This window comes from Dendroctonus ponderosae, unplaced genomic scaffold, assembly GCF_020466585.1.
Source record: "Dendroctonus ponderosae isolate FM_Combo_2020 unplaced genomic scaffold, Dpon_F_20191213v2 Dpon_F_20191213_311, whole genome shotgun sequence".
NCBI classification, from domain to species: Eukaryota; Metazoa; Arthropoda; class Insecta; order Coleoptera; family Curculionidae; genus Dendroctonus; species Dendroctonus ponderosae.
The window spans coordinates 576-23,966 of NW_026018519.1; the positions used below are offsets into that span (position 1 = coordinate 576).

Genomic DNA, 23,391 nt, shown 5'->3' on the forward strand with positions numbered 1-23,391 from the left:
TTTTGTCATATCATGTTTGTATGTTTTTCTCCTTTTGTTGCCGTAAAACTTCAAAAAAACATAAAAAATGTGTAGTAGGCTAAGGAAACAGGAACTATATTATCGCACAAAGCACAAAAAATAATGAATCGTTTAAATTAAATGTTCAAATTGACTTCGGTTTACGTCCAGGCATTTTTTGGTATCTTTACATTCAACTCGTGAGTTGTGTGAAGGTGCACTATCATGTTGAAAATATGCCAATTTTCGATATGATGCTAACGGAAAACTATTCAACATGTCTTCAAGTTCATTTGGTAAAAAGTGTAAATATCTTTCCATATTTAAATTGTGTTTATAAAAGAATGGACCAATAATTTTATCACTAATAATGCCTCACCACACATTCACAAAAAAAACACGTTGATCTCGCCTATTTTCAATTAGATGATGATTTTCATTAGCCCAGTAAACATGATTGTGTCTGTTAATTATTTCATTTTTGTTTTGTGCTTTGTGTGATAATATAGTTCTTGTTTCCATAGCCTACTACACATTTTTTATCTTTTGAAGTTTTACGGCAACAAAAGAAGAAAAATATGCAAATAGTTGTTACAAAAAATATACAAACAAAACATTGTTAAGTTCAGAAGACCAAAATTCTACCAGACAATTTAAACTTATTTTCTAATTTAAGTAGTTTACGTTTTATATGATAATTAAAAAAGTGTTGACTTCTTGCCTTTTCAGCATATTTCAGGAACCAAGTCGGGTACCTAAATTTTGAAAACGGTAATGAATAGACAATCGAATTCTGCCCAATTTTGATCATTTAACGGATTCTCTATCTTTAAAAATGTAGAAATTACCCATACAAAGATTCAGAAAATGGCCACCCTGTATAGGGTGTGCGATTTAAAATAAGCAAGTTCATACCTACTTCCGGTATAACCTAAAGTGTGGCCATCATGAAAATATTTTAGACCGCTTACCCCAATGACTTCACCACAATGTCCAATTTTCAAATTTCTCCTAATTACAGTTTGCTAGATACAAATCGCAGCAGTTTCCGGTAGGACACTCTACCCTGTATGCTAGGTATCCAAGGAAACAATTTTCATTAACTTAAAACGTTTTGTGCAGTTTGGCAACACCGCTCGAAATTTATCCTGAAAATGGTGACTTTCCTCAAACTTAAGGGTTTTTTGGCTTGATTTATGGACCATCCAGAAATTTTTTCCACTGAAACTGGTTAATTTAAAGTGTTCTTTAAGACAAAAACAAGAAAAAACGAAAAGTTCGAGAACTCAAACGACACAATCACTTGAGGATTCATAAAACTAAACTTAAATAGCAAATACTGAAGTACATAAAAAAATATTCGATTCCTTATTTAAAAAATCGGAAAGTTGTAAGAGAGTAAAAACGCATTGTATTACTTACTTAATAAGCGTACTTGTTGAGAGCGACAGTCTAAATCAACTTTCATGCAATATCTCGCACTCACTGTCTGCCGTTAAGGTTTGAAGCTCCTTTTGCAGGTCCATTAGCTGTTTCCTCATCCGGATCGCTTTGGTTCGAAGATTTTTGTCGTTCTGAATCAAATCATCCGCTTTTTGGGCGGCAGTTCTTTGGTGCTTCGGATCAATCACCCATCTGGAATTTATACAAATGGATCAAAATTGTTTTGTTTTTCCCAACTCCATACCTGAGATAAAGCTCTCGCCATAGTACTAAGCTAACCGGAGCTATACTAGGCCAAATGGCGGCCTTGTTGGGCTCATACATGGGGTTTAAAAAGTTGGTAATTACGTCCGGCCTGTTCAAGTAGGACCAAAAGCTAGTCGTTGTCTCGGCCAGTCGCATTTCTTGTCTTTCCTGCTCGTTATTTCCGATGAAGGTACCTGCAAATTCCACTTATGACTACAGCCAAACTCGCACAAGATATTCACCGAAATTGCTGAAATATGAATTTTCAAAGATCAAGATCAGCATCTGAGTGGTGAACTCGAAGCTATAGGGAAACTGGTAGTGCAGTTGGTGAATGCAGTCCAAGAACAGCAGAAAGGTGGGCTGTTGGTTCTTGGCCTTGGCGTTTGAATAGCAAAACCGCGCATTTCTTAGCTGAAATGGGTGACCAGCCTGTAACCACTCTCTTTCTATTAATGCTTGCAGCCCTGAAAATCAACCCTTAGAACATTGAATAATCAGCGCTCTTAGACCGCACCTCTAACCGTTCTACAGTCCGGGTTAAGGACGACTTGAGTAACAGAAGTGACCAGCAAAGTGGCATCCAGTCCCGATGAGCCATGGACTAACACATTGGACTCGTCCTTATCCAAACATTGAGCCACTAGACATGCAGCACTTAGAACACTTTGGATGTGAGTTAGCCAGTGGCAATTTTCCAGACGCTGCAGCCATTTATCTGTTGATATGGATGTGTCGTGGCAAGCTGAAAATTCGGCCTTAGCGAGCGGTTTTTAGCCAAATTTATGTAACCTCACCCTCGATGAGCTTGCTGAAATGGTCCTGAACGCTGCCATCGCACTTGACTAGTTTGTCTAGGTTTTTATGTATCTTCTGCCATTGAGCATAGTGCATATCTGGTTCAGTACCTCCACCCTTTCCTTTACAGTGCCCCGCTAGTCCAGTGCTTCTAGTGTCAAAGATAAACCCTTTTTTATCTTTTACCGCCACCGCGTCCAAGATCTTCTCATCTGGTCTTGAGCGCTTACCACTGTTCCCAACTAACGGCTGACTGCTCCGCAATAAAACGGTACCTAAAAGTAAATCACTCAAATCAAGCAAAAACTAGAATAGCTGTTATTATTTATTCACCTACCATTATCATGCCGGTAGCTCAACAGGGGAATCCGCCCTCCTTCCCGATAACTCGCAGCAGCCATCAATGTATTATCATCAACAGACTTATGAACAATCCACACTGAACTGTAGCTCTTGCAGACTGAATAGTTCCGGTTCACGTGCGAGATTCTCCATTGATCAGTAGCGAGCAATTTGGCGAACTCGGTTTCAGGCCTGAACAAAGTATGCCCGTCCTCTAAAAGAGGGTACATTGGCCGATAGAAGAATGGATAAGAGAGTTCAGCCCTGTCCAAGTTAGAGAGACGTTCAATTGAGGTGTATACATTGTGAAAATCGTAACTAGTCGGAATGTCCAGCTGTAACTGGCGAAAGTCTTTGCATTTGAGGACGATTGTGCCCCCGTTCTGACTAGAACCAGGCGGCTGTTTCTTTTCAATGGAATCTATTGCCTGGATCAACAGCTGCAAATATATACACCTTAAACTGTATACTGGGTATACTTACATTCTTTCAGTTACCCATAGCTCTTGTACGTTTTCCTTCCTAGTGGAAAGTATGAGATGATGGCCAGTAATGCATAAAGTGCCGTCGATTGGCTCATGAAATGGCGAATGCAAAATCACCCCATCCAGCTTGGGGGTTGTGATCAGTTCAGCAAATTCCATGATGGGTGGATAGTGGCTTGCGAAGAAAATCCATTGGAAATGGACACACTCTCCACAATTGAAAATCAAAATATTGGTTTCACTTTTAGGTTATAAACGAACGTCAAAACATGCCAACCAGTCAGACCAGATCGCAGACATTCTTGGTCTCATTTTATCCTTTAGTATCTGACAGAGACAGTCACATGACACCGACGTTTGTTCAAATGAGTTTTTTGGCGCAAAAATGGCTGGTTTCAAATAATTCATCTTAAAATGAAGCTTTTGAAAATTCACGTAACTTTAGTCTGGAAGATTCAGAATGAAAACAGCAGATTTTCATAATTAAAACAACTTTATTACAATATAATTTAGTACTAAAATTTACTGCAATTAACAAATACGACCCTAATTTAACACTGAATAAAAAAAATAGTCAAAATTAAGTCAGGTACTTTCATGCTGGGCGTTGATATTTAAATATTACACTGAACTGATGAGCTCCTAAGCTTTTGGCCAGCCATTCGTTCTTCAGAACGGCCATTCGAAGACTGTCGACCGTAAATTCCGTATTTAGATTAGTGTGGATGGATCTGCCCATTCCTTCTAAAATTATCAAGTCCGATTCAGCCATCAAATCACAGAGTTCTAAAACAAAACAAATAATATCAAATTAAATAATATAAGGTAATACAAATTTTACCTGAAGGTAAATTTTTAAGATCCAAACAGGGGCCTTTTTGGCCATTTTCCAGCGTTAACAACTGGCCATTGTTGATTGCATTTTTCAGAATATTGCATTGTTTCGCCGCACTCCGGCAATATCTATTCAGTTCCTTATAGGTAACATCGTTTAAGGAAGGGTAGGAATTGGCACTCAGGATCACTCTAGTGCCCCTAGTCAATAATTCTCTTACAAATGGTAAAATGCCGAGAATAAAGTCCATTCCCGCATTGTCGACAAAAATCACTGCACTATTAAAGTTGTGACTCTACAACACAATTCGTCAAAGTTTAAGATAAAAAAGAAAAAAGAAAACTATTGGAACAAAATGATGCTATCATCCTGAGATAAAGCTGCTATTTTATTACACAATTGAAGGAATGTGTGCTTCCTTATCAAGCAACGTGTTTGGTGGGAAATTTACGTCAATTTCCAGCAATAATATTTGGGGTTTTGCGTTCAAATGTGGCAAATACTTAATTTACATTTATTATATTTTCATAAAACTTCTTTGATCACTGCTCATATAGTTATCAGCGTAAATATATTTGCACTGTTGTTATCTGGATTCGCTGAACTGTATTTACACTGAAGCTTACATTTTTAGACAAATTAAACAAAAGTGAATAGTTCGATTATTTTGGGCGATTTTCATAACTACGTCTGCTTTCATACATTACTTCTTATCAGAGAAAGATTTATCGGAATAGCATAGAAAACACTTACATATAATCTTTGTATGAAGACATCAACATCATCAATGAACCATGGCCTGGCTTCAATAGTCTCCATTGCATGTGATAAGCCAAAAATTGAAGATGAGTCCAGAATATTGGCGACTGCAGCCGAGCCCCAATCGAACACATTCCCAGCCAGGAGTCCTTTGGCCAATTCCACCCATTTTTCATGAAAATCACTTATGGAATCAATTTCACTAATTCTGTGGCTAAACTGCGAAAGAGCCTGTTCCGACTCTGTGTCTTTTTGAGTCTGCCAGGCATCTTTAAAGTGCACCCTCAAATTTTCCTCATTGAACTCCAGCAGTGTTCTCACACTAAGTGGAACTAAAGTCCTACCAGTAATAGTTTCTGTTAATACAATGTAGCTTTGAAATATCCGAGTACTTACCTGGGCTCCAATTTTATTTTCTCTATCAAGTTGTGGAACTTCTGCAAACATTGCTTGGCATGTTCAGTGGCTTTCGGGTTGTCCGGGTTTAGGGATTGGGCCTTTTCAACAAAATTGCCAACAGTCCTTTCCAGAGTGGGTAGCCAATAGTTTCTAGCCAGCTCATTTCTCGCCAAATCCTGCAGATCCGGAGTATATTGCTCGGGGTTTTTCAGCAAAGGACAGACTCGGTTCGTCATAGTTTTTAGCACTCCAACAAGGGTCTCGACAGCAACAATAGTTTATCAACCAAGAACAATCAGCAATAACTGCTTTAAATTTCGATAAATCGCATCGTCGTATTATCTATCTTATTTACTCATTTACATAAGAATGAATTCTGTATCAGACAAAGTTTTTTTGTTTCAATGTAAATAGAGATTTAAGCTTATTTACATAGCTGACTTTGTGGAAATTAGGTTACAATCTTACAAGCTTTGTGTCACAGTACCACCGTTCACTCTGATAATTCGGACTTTTTATGTTGCAGATCTTTTGTAGCAATAAATACGTTTTTTAAAAAATCTAAAATATTTTGACAAATAATAAAATTGGCAATGTCAATTGTTGGTTAGGGATTCTGAAAAATAGTGCTTGCTGATCAGAGTTTCGGATTTTTATTTCAGTTACTATTCATTTGTTGCCTTCAATCACTTTTCAGTTCCCGATTTTTTTGGAGGGATGTGTTTATACTTACATATATTAGTTTTTTGCTGCAAAAACTTGGAAACTAAAGCTAATTACTTATACTGGAGAAAAGTCACCAATTTTCAATTGAATGGGTTTATTTAGTAACAGAGCTTCCCTCAAGTGAATCTTCACTTCCTTCATGGCTAAAGCTAACTAATTAAACAGGAAAAAACAGCCAGCAATTTTACATTGAATGGTTTTATTAGTAACGAGGCTTCACTCAAGTGAGTCATCACTTTCTTCATCCGTAAACCCGTCTTCATCGTCTGCAACCTTAAGGGTTTCGAGCTTGTTCAGCAGTTCCTCCTTACTGGGCGAGGCCTCATCATTTTTCTTATTCATAAATCTAACGAACGTTCTGCGCTTCCGCTCCGGCAAAGATTTCAGCAACGACTTCATTTCTTCATCCAGCTGTGCCTGTTCTGAGTCAGTCGCTGTCGGTGCAACTACATCTTTTTGATCCCCGCATTTGGCGCACACTCCTAAAAAAGCCATCAATCTCAACTAATTAGATTTTGTTTGAATCCGAAGTAGTGGCCGGAAAACATATAGGGTGAATGAAGTCGCTTGGAGTCCACTATAAATGTATTTAATATACAACGCGTTTCGGTTATTTATAATATATAACCATCATCAGATAACAAGACTTAAGTCTTCATTTGAGCATAAACTTAGTGTGTTGTAACCTCTGTAATGTGACCGATGTCCGGCTTTTTTCCACCTGTAATTCCGTTGACGCAGTTTTAGGTCTTGTTACCTGATGATGGTTATATATTATAAATAGCCGAAACGATATTCGTATATTAAATACATTTATAGTTTACTCCAAGCGACTCTTCATTAAACCAATATCAATTAATCAGAATACTTGCCTAAATTCTTCCTACAAGTATCGCATATAGTGTGATAAGCCTTGGAAATGGCCTTTTGGCCGCACTTGACGCAGGTCTTAAGCTGGCTCAGAGGCTTGTACTTCTTGTACTTGATTTTCCATTCGATTATATCTTTGCATCTCTGGCAAACGTTTCCCACTGAAATAGAGTTGATCGTTTTCGTTCTCTGGCTCGTGTCATGAAGATTATTTTTAAAGGCGGTTTTGTTCTTGTATTTCTGAGGTCTGGATCTTACGGTGTTTCCTTTCTGGCAACTCATCGCTGAAAGAATCTAAAAGCAACGTAATTATTTAAAAGTGTTTTAATTGAAGATTTTAATGAATTAAAGAACTCATAAATAAAGAAGTTTATTTTCATCTGTTCAGCCAGATAATAATCATTTTCTGGCGCCAATCCTGGCAATGTTCACTTGCAGCAGCTGCAACTCCATCTGTTTGTTGGCCTCGAATTCCCGGAGTAAAACAATTTCCAACTCCTTGTATTTCTTCAAAATCACCGCCAAAGCGTTTGCGTCCACCATCAGACTGATCATCGTTTGATCGTAAGCAATATCGCCAATGGCTTTGAGCAAGATCGCATACTCATTCAGTTCATTGTTGAGCTCGTCAGCTACTGCTCTGAACTGAAGGAGCTCATGCGAAGCTTCATCCCCAGTGATTTGGATCAGCTCTATTTGCTGGCTCAGTGAAGATCTGTATTCTTTGGAGACTGAAGTCACTAAGTCTTGCAGTTCGTTCATCAGCTGAACTATCGCTTGTTCGCCGTCTTCTATCGCCTGCCGAAGATCGTCTTCCAAGTTAATTTTTCCTTGAGGTATTATGGAACCGATAAGGCATATGTGGAGGTACTTGAATTTTCCACTGTTCCAATTTGGGGAAATTTTGCTTGCAAGACTGGAAAACCTCCTTACGAAGCCGGTGTTTGAACCCCTGTTCCGCAGGATTAACTGAGCCAATTTCCAGAATTTCCTCATTCTATTCATCTACTAATTACCAAAAACTATTAATTGCATATCCTGAATGTTCTGGATCGATCGAGTACTGTTCGTTCTACGTTCCTGTCGCCGTCTGCCTTCAACTCGCATAAATCAGACAAAGATCATGTTAGTGTGACTTATCGTACACGCTTTTAGAACATGTGCTTCTGGCTGCCTGGGTTATCAGAGGAAAACTGCCCACTATTGAGCGATCAACAGTAAATTGTCTGAAAATAATGTCGTTACGCAGGGTGTATCAAAAGCTACTGAAAGACCACTTTATGGTTGTGCAGTCTGCCCAAACTGGCCTTTTGATGGGCACAGGTGATATAATCGCCCAAACCATTATAGAAGGTAAAAGGGGAGCTACATACGAACCTAAGCGAACGGCCAAGTTTACTCTTCTAGGGACCGTCTTTGTGGTACGTGCTACTGCCCTGTTAGGACTTTTGTTTAGCGTAATAAAGCTTTCCTTGTGTTTACGTGTTTACAAAGCTTCTAGGTTAGGTGAATCGATTGACACTTCGAATCCGCAATCCACTACTTCCTGTTGATTGGTTCGGTTTTCGATGACGACACTGAAGCTATGTTGGTAAAATATTTTTTATTGTTTCAGGGGCCCACGTTAAGCTTGTGGTACAAAGTGCTGGCTCGAAAAATCGGCACTGAAATGTCCACAGCCGTCACTCTGAAAAAAGTCGCTCTAGACCAACTGGTTTTCGCACCGAGTTTCCTCATACTATTCCTAACTAATCTGAATTTAATCAATGGCCGTTCATTGAGTGAAGCCAAGGAGGATGTGTCTTCAAACTATCTCGATATTATGGTGGCGAATTACAAACTGTGGCCTGCAGTTCAGCTGTTTAATTTTTATTGCGTTCCTTTAAATTATCAGGTTTTACTTGCGCAAAGTGTTGCTGTGGTTTGGAACACTTACCTTTCATGGAAGACCAATCTTAAGTAAGGCTTAATTAATTACGGTAGCCTAAGTGTTTATTAATAGAAAGCAATACGTATATTAAAGCTTGTGTGTTGAAATTAATTAATTAAATAAATAAACACATTATTATTTACTGAATAAAAACAGGCTACTGTAAGCAGATAAATTTTTAAGACAATTTTCTGTACAATGTCAAATCCATGTCATTTGCTTGTAGCAGTGTATGATTTTTTGCTGAACAATTGTTCAAAGTTCCGTCCGACTAAGTTTCATAAAATCGCGACAATTTTCGAACCTTGTGTTCAAAACTGTTGATTTTCCAAATGAGGAAGTTTTCCTTTGCCATTTTGTGGTATTTTTCCGACCAACAACGGGGATTTAGCAGCAAACATGATTTTTTAAATTGGGAATTTCTGACGTCTGCTGTCATGTGGCAAGAAATATTGAGTCTGTAGTGAAATTAAGTTGTGTATTTTGAGTGTTTGGTGGAGTGCTCCTCAAGAGTTTCAGGACTATTTGGACAGCGAAGTGTATAATTAAGACAATGTGTCTACGGACTTGATCCATTAACCGTGTGGAACGTGGCATAAAAGAAGCAAAAGGGTTAAAAGTATAATTCTTGATTTAAAATAATTCTTTGGAAGCTTCAAGTGCGATTTAATTTAAAACGTATTTGTCTCGACAACTGAAAAATCGAAAATAGTGTTGATTAGTCTGCTCTGCTTTTTAGACAAAACTTTCCAAGCTTTCGAAAAATGTATGTTGTTTACTGCAGAAATTTCAAGTCAATAACGCCAGAACTAGAGCAGACTGTAACCCGGCAATGTTCAAAGTTTTAGAGCATTTTTATCAAGTTCAGCGCTTTAGCTGTAAGTCCATAACTCCGGGAAAACGCAGATAAGTTTAAGAAAAAAATTTCAATAAATCAAGTTTGGTTACTTTCTACACATAGATAAAAAAGAATTTAGACGCTGTCAATTTAAACATTCGTTCTCATTTGTTACTATACTTTTTCATTCACCAAAATGTCGTAGTTTTTGCACAAACATCAATAAACGGCATCAGAAAAATAGCAAAACCAGACAACCACCAACCCGTTCAACCTCTAAACCACATGATGTTGACAACCATTTTTCACCCTGCAAAATTAATAATTCACAAATTAGCCAGCAGATTATTCTTGCGCAAATCATTCTGCCAATTCCCTGATCCGCTGGTGCTTCCAGTTTGTTACAATGCGCCACAATATGGCAATAAAGTTGCCATTTATGACCAGACTGGAAGCTACAGTTTCCGGAACTTGTTCATTGAGGCTCAGATGTTGTCTTCAAAACTGTCTATTTTATTGGGTGGAAGCACTGGAGAAAGAGTGTTGTTTCTGTGCCCCAATGATGCCAGCTACGTGATTACCATATGGGCCATTTGGATGGCGGGGCAAATCGGTATGTAATAAATCCAGTTCCCCCACAAATGCATCCAGCTGGCTTTTTTCAGCTGTGCCTCTAAGCCCTTTACATCCAGAGCAATTGCTCGAGTATTACATCAAGGATGCCAATAGCAGGTTAATGGTTTCTTCTCTGGAGTTTGCCAAAACTCTCCATTCTCTATCCAGGAAATCTGGCATTCAACAGCATCTGCTAGAAGAAGATCTGCTGCTCAGAGCGAAGACTCACAAGTCCGTTGATCCCAATCCTGATCCCCTATCTAAAGAATTCTATCAAAGCAGTGACGCTTTAATTCTGTACACAAGCGGCACTACTGGCAATCCCAAAGGTTCACTCAAGTGTTTGTTGTTGGCAAATGTTTGAAAGTGAAAATTTCAGGAGTGGTTTTAACGCACAGGAATATCAATGTGCAGCTGAAAATGCACATTGAAGCATGGAAATGGTCAGCAAGCGATATGATTTTGCACACGTTGCCGCTTCATCACGTCCATGGGACACTTTATGCCCTATTTTGCCCTTTATTTGTTGGAGCCTCCATTATCATGCTCCCGAAGTTTAACGCCGCCCTCGCTTGGTCCTACCTGCTAAACAGAAAGCAGGAGGTTGAAGGCAAAGTTTCCGTTTTTATGGCTGTGCCCACCATATTCTCCAAACTCATCGAGGAGTTTGATTTGAATCTGTCTTCCAGCTCTGAGCTAGTGAAGGAGTTTCTGAGCAGCCACATGAGGCTTATGGTGAGTGGATCTGCTCCCTTACCAGAGCCAGTTTTTGAACGATGGTTGGCAATATCTGGATACAAGCTACTAGAGCGCTATGGGATGACTGAAATCGGGATGGCTTTAACAAACGATTACGACTCAGATCGAGAGCCTGGATTTGTAGGAATGCCTTTACCCTCAGTGTCCGTTGCCTTAGCTGATCCAGACACCAAGGAAATCGTCTTCAAATGTGCAAATCAATCTGGAAAGTTCCTTGTTGAAAACACAGCTCAAGATCAAGATCAAGATCCAACTGGAGAACTCCTCGTAAAAGGAGAGAGTGTTTTTCGGGAATACTTCAATAAACCGCAGGAAACTCTAAAGGAATTTACGGAGCAGGGCTGGTTCATTACGGGGGACATTGCTCAGTATTCTATAGAAAAGCGTAACTTTAAAATGCTAGGGAGAAAGAGCGCGGATATTATTAAATCAGGCGGCTATAAAATCAGTGCCTTGCAAATCGAAACCCTACTTCTGGCCCATCCGGGTATAAAAGAGTGTACGGTTCTTGGTGTTCCAGATCAAACTTATGGGGAACGAGTAGCTGCTGTGCTAGTTTTCAATAAAGAACCTCCTGAGAGTTTAGCAGCCTTAAAGGAGTGGTGCGGAGGAAAAATGCCAAAGTATTGGGTGCCAACGGTGTGGAAAGTAGTGGAGAATATTCCCAAAAACGCCCTAGGGAAAGTTAATAAAAGAGAACTGCGGAATCAGTTGTTTAATAAAAGTCTTGAAAGTTAGGAGCTTCTTGTGGCTGTCGAACTGGATATATACACGGTTGATGGCATCTAGATTAGTACAGAACGCGATGAACAAAATTTCTGGAAATTTGTGCAACGAAATAATTGGATATGATACTAAAATATTTTTATCAACGCGTTGTTGCCGCGTGTATTGAAAAGTACATCCAACGTTGATATTTTAAATGAGACACCCTGTATACAGTACCCTGTATATGAACGAATATTTTTTTCTATTTAGTACGATAAAAAGTCAATAAGAAAAGTCCATAAGAAAAATCAAAGTGGACTGTTATTTTGCAATACTAAACACCAATAAAAAAAATCTGACACTACCATGAAAAGGGCATTTATTAAAAATGTAAGTAGCCCAAGTTTCATCAAAATCGGATTAATAGTTTTTTTCCTGAGAATATTTTTTAAAAATATACACGTTTTCAGTTTTTTCAGGATATTTCGCAAACCGTGACATCTAGGTTTAATTTCAGTATGGCTTTAAAATAACCATTAAACTGCTCAACTTTTTCGCCATTTAATCAACTCTGTTGATGTATGTATCTCGTTGCGTTTAGGAGATCCCAATGTAAGAGTGACCACCCCGTATAAGCCCGGAGTTCGGTTGGAAATTTGGCTCTGTTTATTTCTATTTACCGCTTGACGCTTAAGTTACTTGAATAGTGAGTATTTCGATTAACTTTTTGATTTGTTAAAAGTGTTTTTTTACCTTTTTTATCCATTCTACCAAAATTGGTATAGTAGTTATTTTCTCAAAATGCTACACATTTTCTTTCTAATTTGCTTGTTTTCGAAAGATAGAAAATTCTGAATCAAAAAGCACATTAAGAAAAAAATCAAAAGCACATTCAAAAAAATTTGAACTTTCAAAAAAATACCCGAATCATGATTCTAAATGACTCCAAATCTAAACTTGGTCCACATATGGAACCTAATTTGTCCTACACAACGCACTCAAAAGTAAATCTACAGCTTCAGTGGTCTCTGAGAAAATAAATGCCAAACTTTAATCCGATCGATCATCATTAATCCGAAAGTTGAAATCATCATTAATCCGAAAATTATCCCACATCCCCGCATTTATTGCCGTTAAAATCTGAGAATTAAAGGCAGTCAGTGGTTGTTGCAACGTCGCGCTCAACGCCTCACGTCGGCCGGTGATTTCCTGCGTGTGATAAAACTGACTGCGCCATCTCTTTTGAACGTAGTAAACTTGGGGGACAAGTAGGAGACAAATTAAATTAAACAAATTGATGCTCATATTTTCTTGTTTATTTCTATTGATAGTAATAGTAATAACCATAATTCTGTTCTGTACAACTTTTTAATAATATAGTACAATTAACTGTTATAACTCTTATATGCTCTGAATACGGAAAAAATTATTGTTTCTTCGATCGTTGACTTTCATTTCTTACTCTTAAAGGAAAAGTAGAGAATTGAGGCATTCAAAGGACAGTGCACACTTATTTCAATATATTTTACTTAAACAGTAAGGAATTAGACTAGAGAAAAGAAAACAGTAACTTGATGGGTCAACACGTAGCAAATCATTGTCGCACTACATTTTCTGTTTTGCCTACTAGTGGGAATTCTAAAATAATTCAACAACAAACAGAGAGAAAGGAAGAACAGTACAATTGTTGGACAATTTGTGGTTTCTTGCGAATTATTGCTGTAAAATTATATCTGGCGTTGGAAATAAGCCCGCGGGATTCTCTGGATGAAAGCTCGCTTTCCGAAATTCATCAGCAGCTGTCGGTTGCGATTCGCACCTTCCTTGGCCTTTTTTCTGGCAATTTCCAACAGCAGTCTATTCCGTAAAACGTCCAGAGAATTCACGATGGACAGTGAACCGCCAGCGTTTCGGCCAATTCTGGACTGTCTTTTAGTTCTCAAGTTTAAATCTTCCTCAGCAGTTGGCCCCTGTAATAACAGATCAGGGTTTTATTATGAGAAAGTAGAGCAACAAGTGAATTAAAATGAAAAACCTACATTTAAGCTGTGTCTAGACATTTATTTTATACTGCACAGGTCACCCATCGAATAACAAAATCCATATAAACACATTGGCCTAAATAACATGTAAACTGCTCAACTACAATAAATAATGTCTAAATTACGCTTCGCATTCGGAATACTGAGTTAAGATACTGCTGGATCAGGAGCGCGCGTTTCGGAAGAATAATGACTAGATTTCCAAACATTTAGATACATGATACATCTTAATAATACTATACTTTTATCACTGGCATGGAACTAACAATATAATTTACTAACTATTACAGTCGACTACAAATGCAACCGCATCCAATGGCTTCGAGACCCGGTTATTTGGATTAATTGATTTAAAGGGGAACTAAATGGTTTAGGAAGAGTTTAGCTGATTGATGAGTCGTCGATTTTGCGAGATTCTTTGCTGGTAATTGCTGCGATCGTACATGTTTCGAAGGGCTTGAATCGGCGCTTGTACGGACAGAGTGGGTGAGTAGTTGTTGTATCGTTTGTTTCTTATTCGTCTCGGTTGTTCCGGGGTCTGAAAACAGAAAATAGATTTGCGTTTGCTGATTGAATGGCCAAGGTGCGATCAAAGTTGTGAGTTAAGTTGCATGCAAGTGTTGAACGAAATATTAAAGCGAATGGAAAGTCTTTGGCCTCCGTAGGGCTTTATTCCACACAAAACACTAAACTTCCCAAAAAAGAGTGTTTGGAAATGCATAATCTACAGCGTGAGCTACTTGGTTTTTTGCAAAAACGGTGTGTAACTAAAATAGAAAATGACTTAAACTGTTACAAAATAACACATTACTTAAAGGTTTGCTTGTATTTTATTAGTCTACTGGTGTAGGTGTTTCATGCCATGCTAACAATCGAGGTTCTACAGGAAAAATCGAATTTCTAAATACACAACGAGAACTAAAGACAACTCACTTACTGGTTAGCGATGGTTAGGTACCAAGTGAAGAAACCGCGAACCCCGAATTTGCTTAAATAAATCACACACTCGAAGTCACAAAGTTTGCGGCACTTCACAGCATACATCAATAAACTAATAAAATGTCTTTTGTTGGTTTTGAAATACTTGTGATTTATCAGACCGATAAAGGAAGCGACTTTTCTAATTGATTAGCTTTAAAGTTTTTCGTAAAGTCATCACTTACTTGGTTTTCGATGTCGTTCGATTCCATTTCGGTCAAAACGTAGAATTTGGGGTCGGAAACCCCCCTCCAGTCGCTGTTCAATCTGTACTTGGCAGCTAACTTGGGTAGAAGGTAGTTTATCGTTTCTGGATCGGCAGCCACGTTCACTGATTCCAAGCCCATATAGTTCTCGTTGGGTTCGCTGCGCACTGCGACAACTAATGCTGCGCAGACTAGGTAAATGGGTGCGCGCATCTTTTGGGCCTGAAACAAGCTACTCAGTTGAGAAATATTAAAACCTATGAAGTTTTTGAGCGAAACTGAAGTTATTTATTTTCGCCAAGTGCAAACTCACAATTCATTTCCATGCTAATTTAATAAAGCATGTTTGTCTACCGTCTAGCTCAACTTTCCTTTATATTATTCATTAGGTGTTTTCGTAAGCAGCCCCAATTACCGTGCAGAGGCCATTTCATTTCAACGTTCCTTGAAAATTTACTAGATGGCAGCTCTTTGCTCTTGGCAATTCCATTAAGTCTTATTCAACATAATACAATTTAGCGCAACATTTTTCGCTTGATTAAGTCCATTCATTTCTTCCATCGCTTTTCAGCCGTTCCTCTCAACAAATTACGAAATATTTTACCAGCCAAACTGAATTATAATGGAAATATTTGTTTTTGGGGTATTTGATTAGTATCGAAGTCAAGTACCATGAATCAAAATGTGTCGTTTCCATCAAATTTTTGAATTAGTGGAAGAGAATTAGGTTGCGTGGAAAATAAAAAACAGTTTTCGTAAGCTTGGAATTGGAACTACGTCCGCTCTTGACTACAGTCTTGCCTCGCTTTAATAAAAGCGTCAACATATCAAAGTAGGTCCTGGATAGATTCATATGTCTATAACGTCATTAGCAAAGTAAACCAACAGCTGTCAAGCGTCGCAACTGAGTTCCGCGAGCAGTTGTCAATATAACAACCGCTTCATGTAAGTTTTCAGACACTTGTCATGTGTTTATTGACGTTTTGTGGTCATTTGCCAATGTCACAAAGTCAATGCCTACTGTGATCTATTCAGCCTTACTCAGTTATAATTTTAGTGAAGGTTTTTTCCACTTGAAAACATTTATAGCCGATATATTGCTTAAAATATCGACGAGGTCAGCAATGGTCAGTCGGGTTTCGATTGCGCGGAACTTAAAAAAGAATAATAAAAACAAGTGCCAGTCTCCGATGATTTGGACTATTTTATAATTAACTTTTTTAGATAAAGTCTACTAATTAGCGAATCTGAAATAAATCCAGCTTGGAAAGTTTTCTTTATCGGGGTACTATTTCCGTAATAACCGGTTTTTTTCAATACATCTCATTGAACTCGCGTTCCACATTGATTGCGTATTAATCCCACTTATCCATAATATTTGGTTTTTGCTGAAGACAAAAAATGTGTTTGTTAAAGTCGATGGCATCTCATGTTGTGTAGACTTAAAATTTGAATTTACGATTAAAACGTGCCATCATTGTTTCCATGAGGCGGGCTGACAATATTTTGTATCTTTATCGTGTGGGCATCAAAGCTTTAGCGAATCAGTGGAGCAAAGAAGACACGAACGACACAAAAGAGAAGTAATTCTCCTGGAAAATGACGACCGGTAGCAAGAGGACATTTTACAAGTTGAAACTACCTGGAAAACCGTCAAGTTTCCAACGAAAAATTGGTGTTTTCCACATTGCGGTTTAAGCCGCAAAGTCATAGATTTGATCAGAAAATCAAACAGTTAGTGAACGTTATTTCTTTAGATAAACTAAACCCGATATTTTAACGGCATGCTATATTCGAAGCAATGTTGTGAACAATTTTAGATTTTCGGGTTATTAGGGCGTCGTCGTTAAAGCGCCCCTGAAGATACTAGACATGCGGGCTAGCGAAACGTCAGTATCAAATTTCTATCGACGACCTGCTAATACCTGAAAATTATCAATTTTTGATGGTTTCAACAGAATTTTAGTTGGAAATTTGAATAGACTGTTGCTAACTAAATATTTAGTTTAGCTTTTTATAATTAAAATTGAGCGACAAAATACTCAAAGAATTTAAGCCGCGAGGGGAGCAATTTGAAGGTAGCAACGCATAGACCGCATTGACTGGTATGTGTGCGAGTGAGATAACCGATGCCGACTACGTTCTAAAATGCGCAAATCAATTCCATTTAATAAAAATCGAATCGAAAGATTGTTAAATCTTTCTCAGACATTCGGGTGGTAATGAGTTTGTGGTTTAATAACCCGAAAATCATCCGTTCTTCCAACCATATTTATAGATAAATTTGCATAAAAAAACTGATAAAATGAGAATGTTGTAACTAATTTTACTGAGTCACTGTTGATTATTTGCGTTAATTTCTAACGTCTTGCATCATACATTATAGTCATCAAATCCACACTAATAAAAACATCTATTAATTGTGTTAAACATGTTGCGAAAATCCCTCTGTTTCACTTGCTAGAATAAATGTTTTCTATTAGAAAAGTTCCTTCTATTTTAAAAGACTTGAAAGTGCCATTAATTGTTCTGCAACTTGTACTTACGTTTAGCAAAACTTAGTTCATAAATAAAGGGGCACTGAATGGAGAGCTGAAATTGTGAGTCTTCGGATATTTATCCATGTTGAAAGCAGACTAAGGAAGTTAGATAAAAGAAAAGATCAAGCAAAAATCCCCTTCCTAAATAGACGGCAGCGATCAATCAGATGATTTACAGTCAATTGGCGCTTTTTTAACGTGTTTGGCAAACAATGTACGTTATTGTGAGCTCAACATCACACGATTTTCAATTTACACCCGAAAAAGCTCGATATGATTGTTTAGGTCTTTATAAAAGCGCACCAAACTTCTGACCTCACTTACTCTGCGTCATGTCAGCAACATGTAGCTCACCAAAAGCGTCCGAGTTTCATTCGAAACGAACAACAACAACACCGATGTTTTAAACAATTTTACAACGCGTCGTAATAAGTAACATTGGTGTACTAAAGTCAAACATTGTTACACAAAAGCGAGTAATATTTCTTTAATTCAATTAAGAAATTGTTCTATACAGTGGTCGAGAAATATGTTGCCATCGTTTCAAAACTTATGGATGTAAAGTGGTAATAAAAAATTAATTGTGCCAGTGTGGAAGCATTGCATGACAAAATTTGTATGTTTGTTGCGGTTTTATCGGCTAATTTCTTTTGTGTTTTGCTTGTTTCGTGGCATTGGACCCGGTCAATTTTCAAAATGCTTGTCACAAAGAAGTTTTGCAATTTGCTTAGATCAAAACACCATTCATCATACAGAGCCTTTTGAAGAAAAATCCCATTAAGACTGTAAAGAAAGTAAATTAACCATGCAGTTCCAGTGACGCAACTTTAACAGCTAAACTTTCTTTATGAGCTCATTACTGCCAGAGTTACTGCGTACTTTGCAGTTCGGAAAATGAAAATAATCCCTCAGGACGTTTCGATATAAGCCCCTATTTCCTTATGGGTATTTAAATGCAGTTTCCACACTAATTAAGGCGCTCTAATTACATTTTTATTAAAAACTCTATAATTAAACAATTTTCCATTAAACGCCTTAGAATGAGGCAGGAAAAAATGTAAAATAGTTTCAACGATTTGAGACACCCTATATATGGATAATGTTGCAAGCCTGCAGTTTAAATAATTTCTAATCTGGAATAATTACTGGAAAATGCGACTGCTAAAGATCACATTCAACGCAACCGCTAAGGGACAAGGACTATCTCAACGGTTTTAACACTGCGATGAGGAAGGCAACGGGAAACCACCCTCCCCACGAAAAATCATTAGCATGACCAACCAAACCAAAACCAAAAGCCTTCAGTCCTCGGCAGGGCTTAAATGATCAGGCTGTGCTAAAATCTCCGGGCCAGTCATGAAGAAGATTGCTTGCTACTTGGAACGCACGAAGTGTGTTTCAATCTGGTAAAACCCACATCGCCATCAAGGAAATGAAAAGAATGAATATCGAAAAATGAGATGGCCAAAGTCTGGAGAATGTCGGATCGACGATCATCTTATCTACTATGCCGGCTTATCATATCATCTTATCTACTATAAATCACAATATTTTGTCTCGGATTCTGATCGTAGAGTAGCATAGTAGCTACATAGAGAGCTAGCAGTAGTTGTCGAAAGTTTCTACGAACCACTCCAAACCGTCGTAAATATCACTAAAAGGTCAGAAATCACCATTATTATGGTTATATGGATTTTAATAATTTTTTTGGGGGTTTGTTCTCCAACACCCATACACCAGGAAGGATAGTCAGATACCAAATAGACTTTCTATTGATAAATAACCGATACAGATACAGACATAACAGACTGAACAACCCAGAAACGCTAGCTGATGCCAGGAACGAACTAAATTGTGGACGTCGGGGAGAATTCCGAGACGTTGATATTTGGACCAACATCAAGGAGGCTTAGGCAAAACGCACGCTCGAAATTATCTTCAAACAATACAAAAATCAAAAAGAACGCTTGGATTCTGAACTGGTGACATTATTTATTTAATGGAGAGACGCTTGAAAAAATAGGTCATTCTGAATACCGCCAGATGAATGGTGAAATAAAGAACAAAACTAGAATGGCCAAAGAGAACTGGCTTAACGAGCAAGGTCGCGAAATCGAAGATCTGGAGGCTAAATATGACACTTTTAACATGCACAAGAAAATTAAGGAGGCTGTCGGTGCATACAAGCCTCGTCAAGCTGTCATCCTCTTGGACATTAGAGATAAAATAATTCTTGACGTCAACTACAAAGTAGAACAGTGGTAAAGCTATATCAGCGTTACTCAACTTGTGCTCCGCAAAGCCTACGGTAGGACTCCGCCGACAATAAAATAAATCCATGTATTAAAGAGGAATCTAACGGGTTATCTAATTCGAGGTTGGGAAAGTAAAACCTTGCTATTTGGTATCTGTCAAAGGTAAACGTCATCCCAACCGTTTTTGTTTTAGTTGAAGGTTTGTCATTTTGAAATATGGATAGTTTAACCGTCGAAGAACGCGTAAAAATTATTAAATGTTAAGTACTATAAAAATGGTGATTCCGCTGTATCGACATTTAGGGCTTTACGAGTGGGTCGGCATAATCAACCCACAGAGCAAACAATTTCGAACACAGTGGAAAAATTTGAAGAGACTGGATCGGTTACTGATATTGTAAGGCCTCTGCATCATCGCAACATTCGTTCAGCTGAAAATATCGCTGTTGTTGCTCAAAGTGTGGAGGAACACCCGAATTCGTCAATTCCCCGACGTGCTCAACATTTGGGCCTGTCTTACGGCTCATTGTGGCGAATTTTGCAATTGGGTTTGAAGCTCCATCCGTACAAAGTCCAACTGACTCAAGAACTTAAGCCTCAAGACAATAGGCAACGCAGAACATACGCAAATTGGGTGATTGAACAACAAGCCGTTGATGATAATTTTTCAAACCGGATTTTCTTCAGCGATGAGGCTCATTTTTCGCTCGGTGGTTACGTGAATGAACAGAATAGCCGTAGATGGGGCTCTCAAAATCCCTCAAGTAGTCGCATAAGTCGCAGAAGGGCCTTTGCATCCTGAAAAAGTGACCGTATGGTGAGCATTATCATCCAGTGGTGTTATTGGCCCGTATTTTTTTAAAAACGATTAAGGAAGAGCCATAACAGTCGATTCTGAGCGCTATGGGCGCATGTTAACCGATTATTTTTGGAGATAAATTGAAGATTATAATCTGGAAGACATGTGGTTCCAGCAGGATGGGACAACGAGTCACACAACACTGGCAGTTAGAGCCCTATTGCAAGAGAAATTTCCAGGAGGCGTAATCTGGAGATTGAGTGATGTAAATTGGCCCGCAAAATCCTGCGACTTAACACCGTTAGATTTCTTTTTGTGGGGCCATGCGAAAGATCGTGTTTACCCCAACAATCTTCAAATTCTTGAGCAACTGAAAGCCAATATCCGTGAAGTTATGACCGAGATATTACCGGTATCGTGCCGAAAAGTCATCCAACGGCCTCTAGGAGGTCCCGTGGCAGACATTTGAATGATATTGTTTTTCACGTATGGTTTAATCTTTATATTGAATTAACATTTTCGTCTCCATCTAAATATTGTGTGTGTTTTTTTTTACTTTACTTTCCCATGCATAAAATGGATAACATTGTATATCAAATGGGATCTTTGAATCACTTTTAGAAATGGCCTTGGACACAAGCATATAATCATTGTTCAGAACAACTTTGCTGAATGATTTTTGGCGCAGGGTTCGGGATGGATATCCACAACTTGCCACAGAGGCTTTGAATGTTTGTCTGCCGTTCCCAACAACGTACTTGTGAGAAACGGAATTTTCAGTATATACAGCTACAAAAACAAAATATCGCAATAGACTAGATGCCGAACCAGGCATCAGAATCCAACTTTCGTCTATCAAGCCTGACATTACCCAGTTGATGAGAAATAGAAAACAATTTTATGCTTCCCGTTAAATCTTTATCCCAAAAAACTTTTTTAAATTGAATTCCAAAATACCTTTTTCTGGTATGATTCTTTATAAAAAATACACATATAACTCGTTTTGCATTTAGTTTAGTTAGTGTTTAGGGAACCATTAAAAATTTAGATGTTTAAAAGTTCCGTGACCAAAAAATCTAATCTAAAGCTATATCAACGACCTTTTTCAAGATGAAAGATCGGACACTCCTGAACAATATAACCCAAGGGCAAGATATAACTAAGGAAAAAGTCCAAAATGCAATATCGTTGTGAAAAAACAGAAAAGCTGCAGGTCCATTAGAGGTGCAGGGATGTCTGTTCCTGTTTATGGCTTCTTCAAAGACTACGAAAAGGCTTTTGCCAGAGTGCAACAAAAAACTTATAAAACTTCTTAAAGACGTGGGCCTCTGGACGATAGAGACCTGAAAATAATTGCAACTTTTTACTGGAACCAAACTGCACTAAATAAGGAAGGTCAACGGATGTCGGGCAAAGTTCGAATCAAAAGGAGTGTCCGACCGGGTTGCATCCTTTTACCATTACTTTTTAACATTTACTCAAACAAAATATTTAAAGGTGCCCTGGAAAACTACCTTGAAGGAATTTCCATTAATGGCGTAAGCATATATAACTTTAGGTACGCTGACGACACCGTTGCAATCGCGGACTCGTTGGGCGGTCTTCAGACTTTGCTTGACCATGTAGCGGCTAATAGCGCAGAACTTGACTTACATTTATACATAAAAAAACCCAATGGATGGTCACTGCTAAGAATCAGGTTGGGGGAGGAATTCTGCAGGAGCAGAGCCATCAACTCGAACGTGTTCGGTCATGCAAATAAATACTTTGGATGCAGTAGAGGTGTGATAAACGGTTATTTTTCTATAACCAGGTTCCAACGTTCCAGTTTCACCTTAGTAATAGGTTCCAAAACAAAAATGTGTTCCTTTTTAAATTTTTCAGTATTCTCTATTATGGAATTGAGGCGTGGGCTATAACAGAGGCCATGTGTAAAAAACTGGATGTTTTCGAATCGACGGATGTTGAAGATTCCTGGATGGACAGAGTGCGCAATGTGGATGTGCTCGCGAGAATGTCAAAAGATCTCGAAGTCATGCTCACACTTAAAAAACCAAACGAGTTGGAGTATTTTTGACACATTCTCAGAAACAAAAAATACGGTCTCAAATTAATAACAGATAGAAAGATCGAAGGCAGAAGAGAAGACAATGGGTGTCGAAGAATATCGTGGCTAAGGACTCTGCGACAGTGGTATGGTGAGACTACGATAAGTCTCTTTGGAAAAGCGTTCGACAAAGTACAGATAGCGCTAATTGCCAACATTCTAAGAAGACAAGGCACTTAGAAAAGATGAAGAAGATGACTCAAAACACCGAAAATTACTGTTGACTCAAGTTTTTTTTGGAGAAAAATATTTTTCAGTAGTCAATTTGCTTTACTTCGTTTACTTTTTTATAGGCTCTGAATATCAATTCTCTCGCATTATTGGATGGTCCCTTTGAAAATGGATGTCTTTGGATTTTTTCTCGCACTTTCCGCGCGCGTTCTTTTCATGTTTATGGACGGATTTGAATCTTATTAGAACCTAATTTATGCAGGATTGCCTTTATCGAGCAAGCAGGATCCGCGCTTGTTACCGTATTTTGGCGGCATGCGAGAAAACATGGGAGGAACGATATTCGGTTCGATTATGGGCAGCAATAGTTAAAACCAGGCATAACGATATAGCAAATTGATGTTTTGGCAGGTTTAATAAGGAATTCGCCCTTTTTCGTTCATTCAAACCCGACAAATTTAAATAGAAGCATTTTTATCACAATTATTTTACCTAGAAGCTTCCCAATTTTGTATAAAGTTGCCTAATTTTCTGTCCATT

The 23,391-nt window shown here is 38.2% G+C and overlaps 6 protein-coding genes across 10 annotated transcripts; 2 read left to right on the forward strand and 4 right to left on the reverse strand.

The window, feature by feature from the left end:
- Window positions 1-893: 893 nt before the first annotated feature.
- LOC109542557 (myotubularin-related protein 9) lies at window positions 894-3,585 on the reverse strand. Its single transcript, XM_019911827.2, has 7 exons — window positions 3,327-3,585; window positions 2,825-3,269; window positions 2,487-2,762; window positions 2,207-2,434; window positions 1,932-2,156; window positions 1,688-1,883; window positions 894-1,635 (listed from the first exon to the last, which is right to left on the reverse strand). The coding sequence occupies exons 1-7, from the start codon at window positions 3,471-3,473 to the stop codon at window positions 1,458-1,460; spliced, it is 1,695 nt and encodes a 564-aa protein (XP_019767386.2). The 5' UTR covers window positions 3,474-3,585; the 3' UTR covers window positions 894-1,457.
- A 203-nt stretch (window positions 3,586-3,788) lies between these two features.
- On the reverse strand, window positions 3,789-5,889 carry LOC109542561 (4'-phosphopantetheine phosphatase). Its single transcript, XM_019911832.2, has 4 exons — window positions 5,305-5,889; window positions 4,903-5,248; window positions 4,156-4,444; window positions 3,789-4,100 (listed from the first exon to the last, which is right to left on the reverse strand). Exons 1-4 carry the CDS (start codon window positions 5,541-5,543, stop codon window positions 3,910-3,912), a joined length of 1,065 nt encoding a protein of 354 aa, XP_019767391.1. The 5' UTR covers window positions 5,544-5,889; the 3' UTR covers window positions 3,789-3,909.
- A 221-nt stretch (window positions 5,890-6,110) lies between these two features.
- LOC125502294 (uncharacterized protein C9orf85 homolog) lies at window positions 6,111-8,444 on the reverse strand. The gene is made up of 3 exons (XM_048665343.1): window positions 8,281-8,444; window positions 6,906-7,197; window positions 6,111-6,515 (listed from the first exon to the last, which is right to left on the reverse strand). The coding sequence occupies exons 2-3, from the start codon at window positions 7,183-7,185 to the stop codon at window positions 6,250-6,252; spliced, it is 546 nt and encodes a 181-aa protein (XP_048521300.1). The 5' UTR covers window positions 7,186-7,197; window positions 8,281-8,444; the 3' UTR covers window positions 6,111-6,249.
- On the forward strand, window positions 8,046-8,971 carry LOC109542554 (protein Mpv17). The gene is made up of 2 exons (XM_019911820.2): window positions 8,046-8,324; window positions 8,519-8,971. Exons 1-2 carry the CDS (start codon window positions 8,139-8,141, stop codon window positions 8,864-8,866), a joined length of 534 nt encoding a protein of 177 aa, XP_019767379.1. The 5' UTR covers window positions 8,046-8,138; the 3' UTR covers window positions 8,867-8,971.
- Window positions 8,972-9,096: 125 nt separating this feature from the next.
- Window positions 9,097-12,124, forward strand: LOC125504035 (malonate--CoA ligase ACSF3, mitochondrial-like). 2 transcript variants are annotated; one of them, XM_048665342.1, is made up of 4 exons: window positions 9,097-10,284; window positions 10,337-10,403; window positions 10,455-10,615; window positions 10,666-12,124. In XM_048665342.1, exons 1-4 carry the CDS (start codon window positions 9,957-9,959, stop codon window positions 11,781-11,783), a joined length of 1,674 nt encoding a protein of 557 aa, XP_048521299.1. In that variant the 5' UTR covers window positions 9,097-9,956; the 3' UTR covers window positions 11,784-12,124. The 2 variants fall into 2 exon arrangements, with proteins under 2 accessions (XP_048521299.1, XP_048521298.1); XM_048665341.1 differs by having other exon boundaries at window positions 10,337-10,615.
- A 927-nt stretch (window positions 12,125-13,051) lies between these two features.
- On the reverse strand, window positions 13,052-17,983 carry LOC109542555 (diuretic hormone 44). 4 transcript variants are annotated; one of them, XM_048665346.1, is made up of 3 exons: window positions 17,844-17,983; window positions 14,959-15,211; window positions 13,052-13,723 (listed from the first exon to the last, which is right to left on the reverse strand). In XM_048665346.1, exons 2-3 carry the CDS (start codon window positions 15,190-15,192, stop codon window positions 13,481-13,483), a joined length of 477 nt encoding a protein of 158 aa, XP_048521303.1. In that variant the 5' UTR covers window positions 15,193-15,211; window positions 17,844-17,983; the 3' UTR covers window positions 13,052-13,480. The 4 variants fall into 4 exon arrangements, with proteins under 4 accessions (XP_048521303.1, XP_048521301.1, XP_048521302.1 ...); XM_048665344.1 differs by having other exon boundaries at window positions 14,959-15,201; window positions 17,844-17,982; XM_048665345.1 differs by lacking the exon at window positions 17,844-17,983 and adding an exon at window positions 17,526-17,832 and having other exon boundaries at window positions 14,959-15,201.
- Window positions 17,984-23,391: the final 5,408 nt, after the last annotated feature.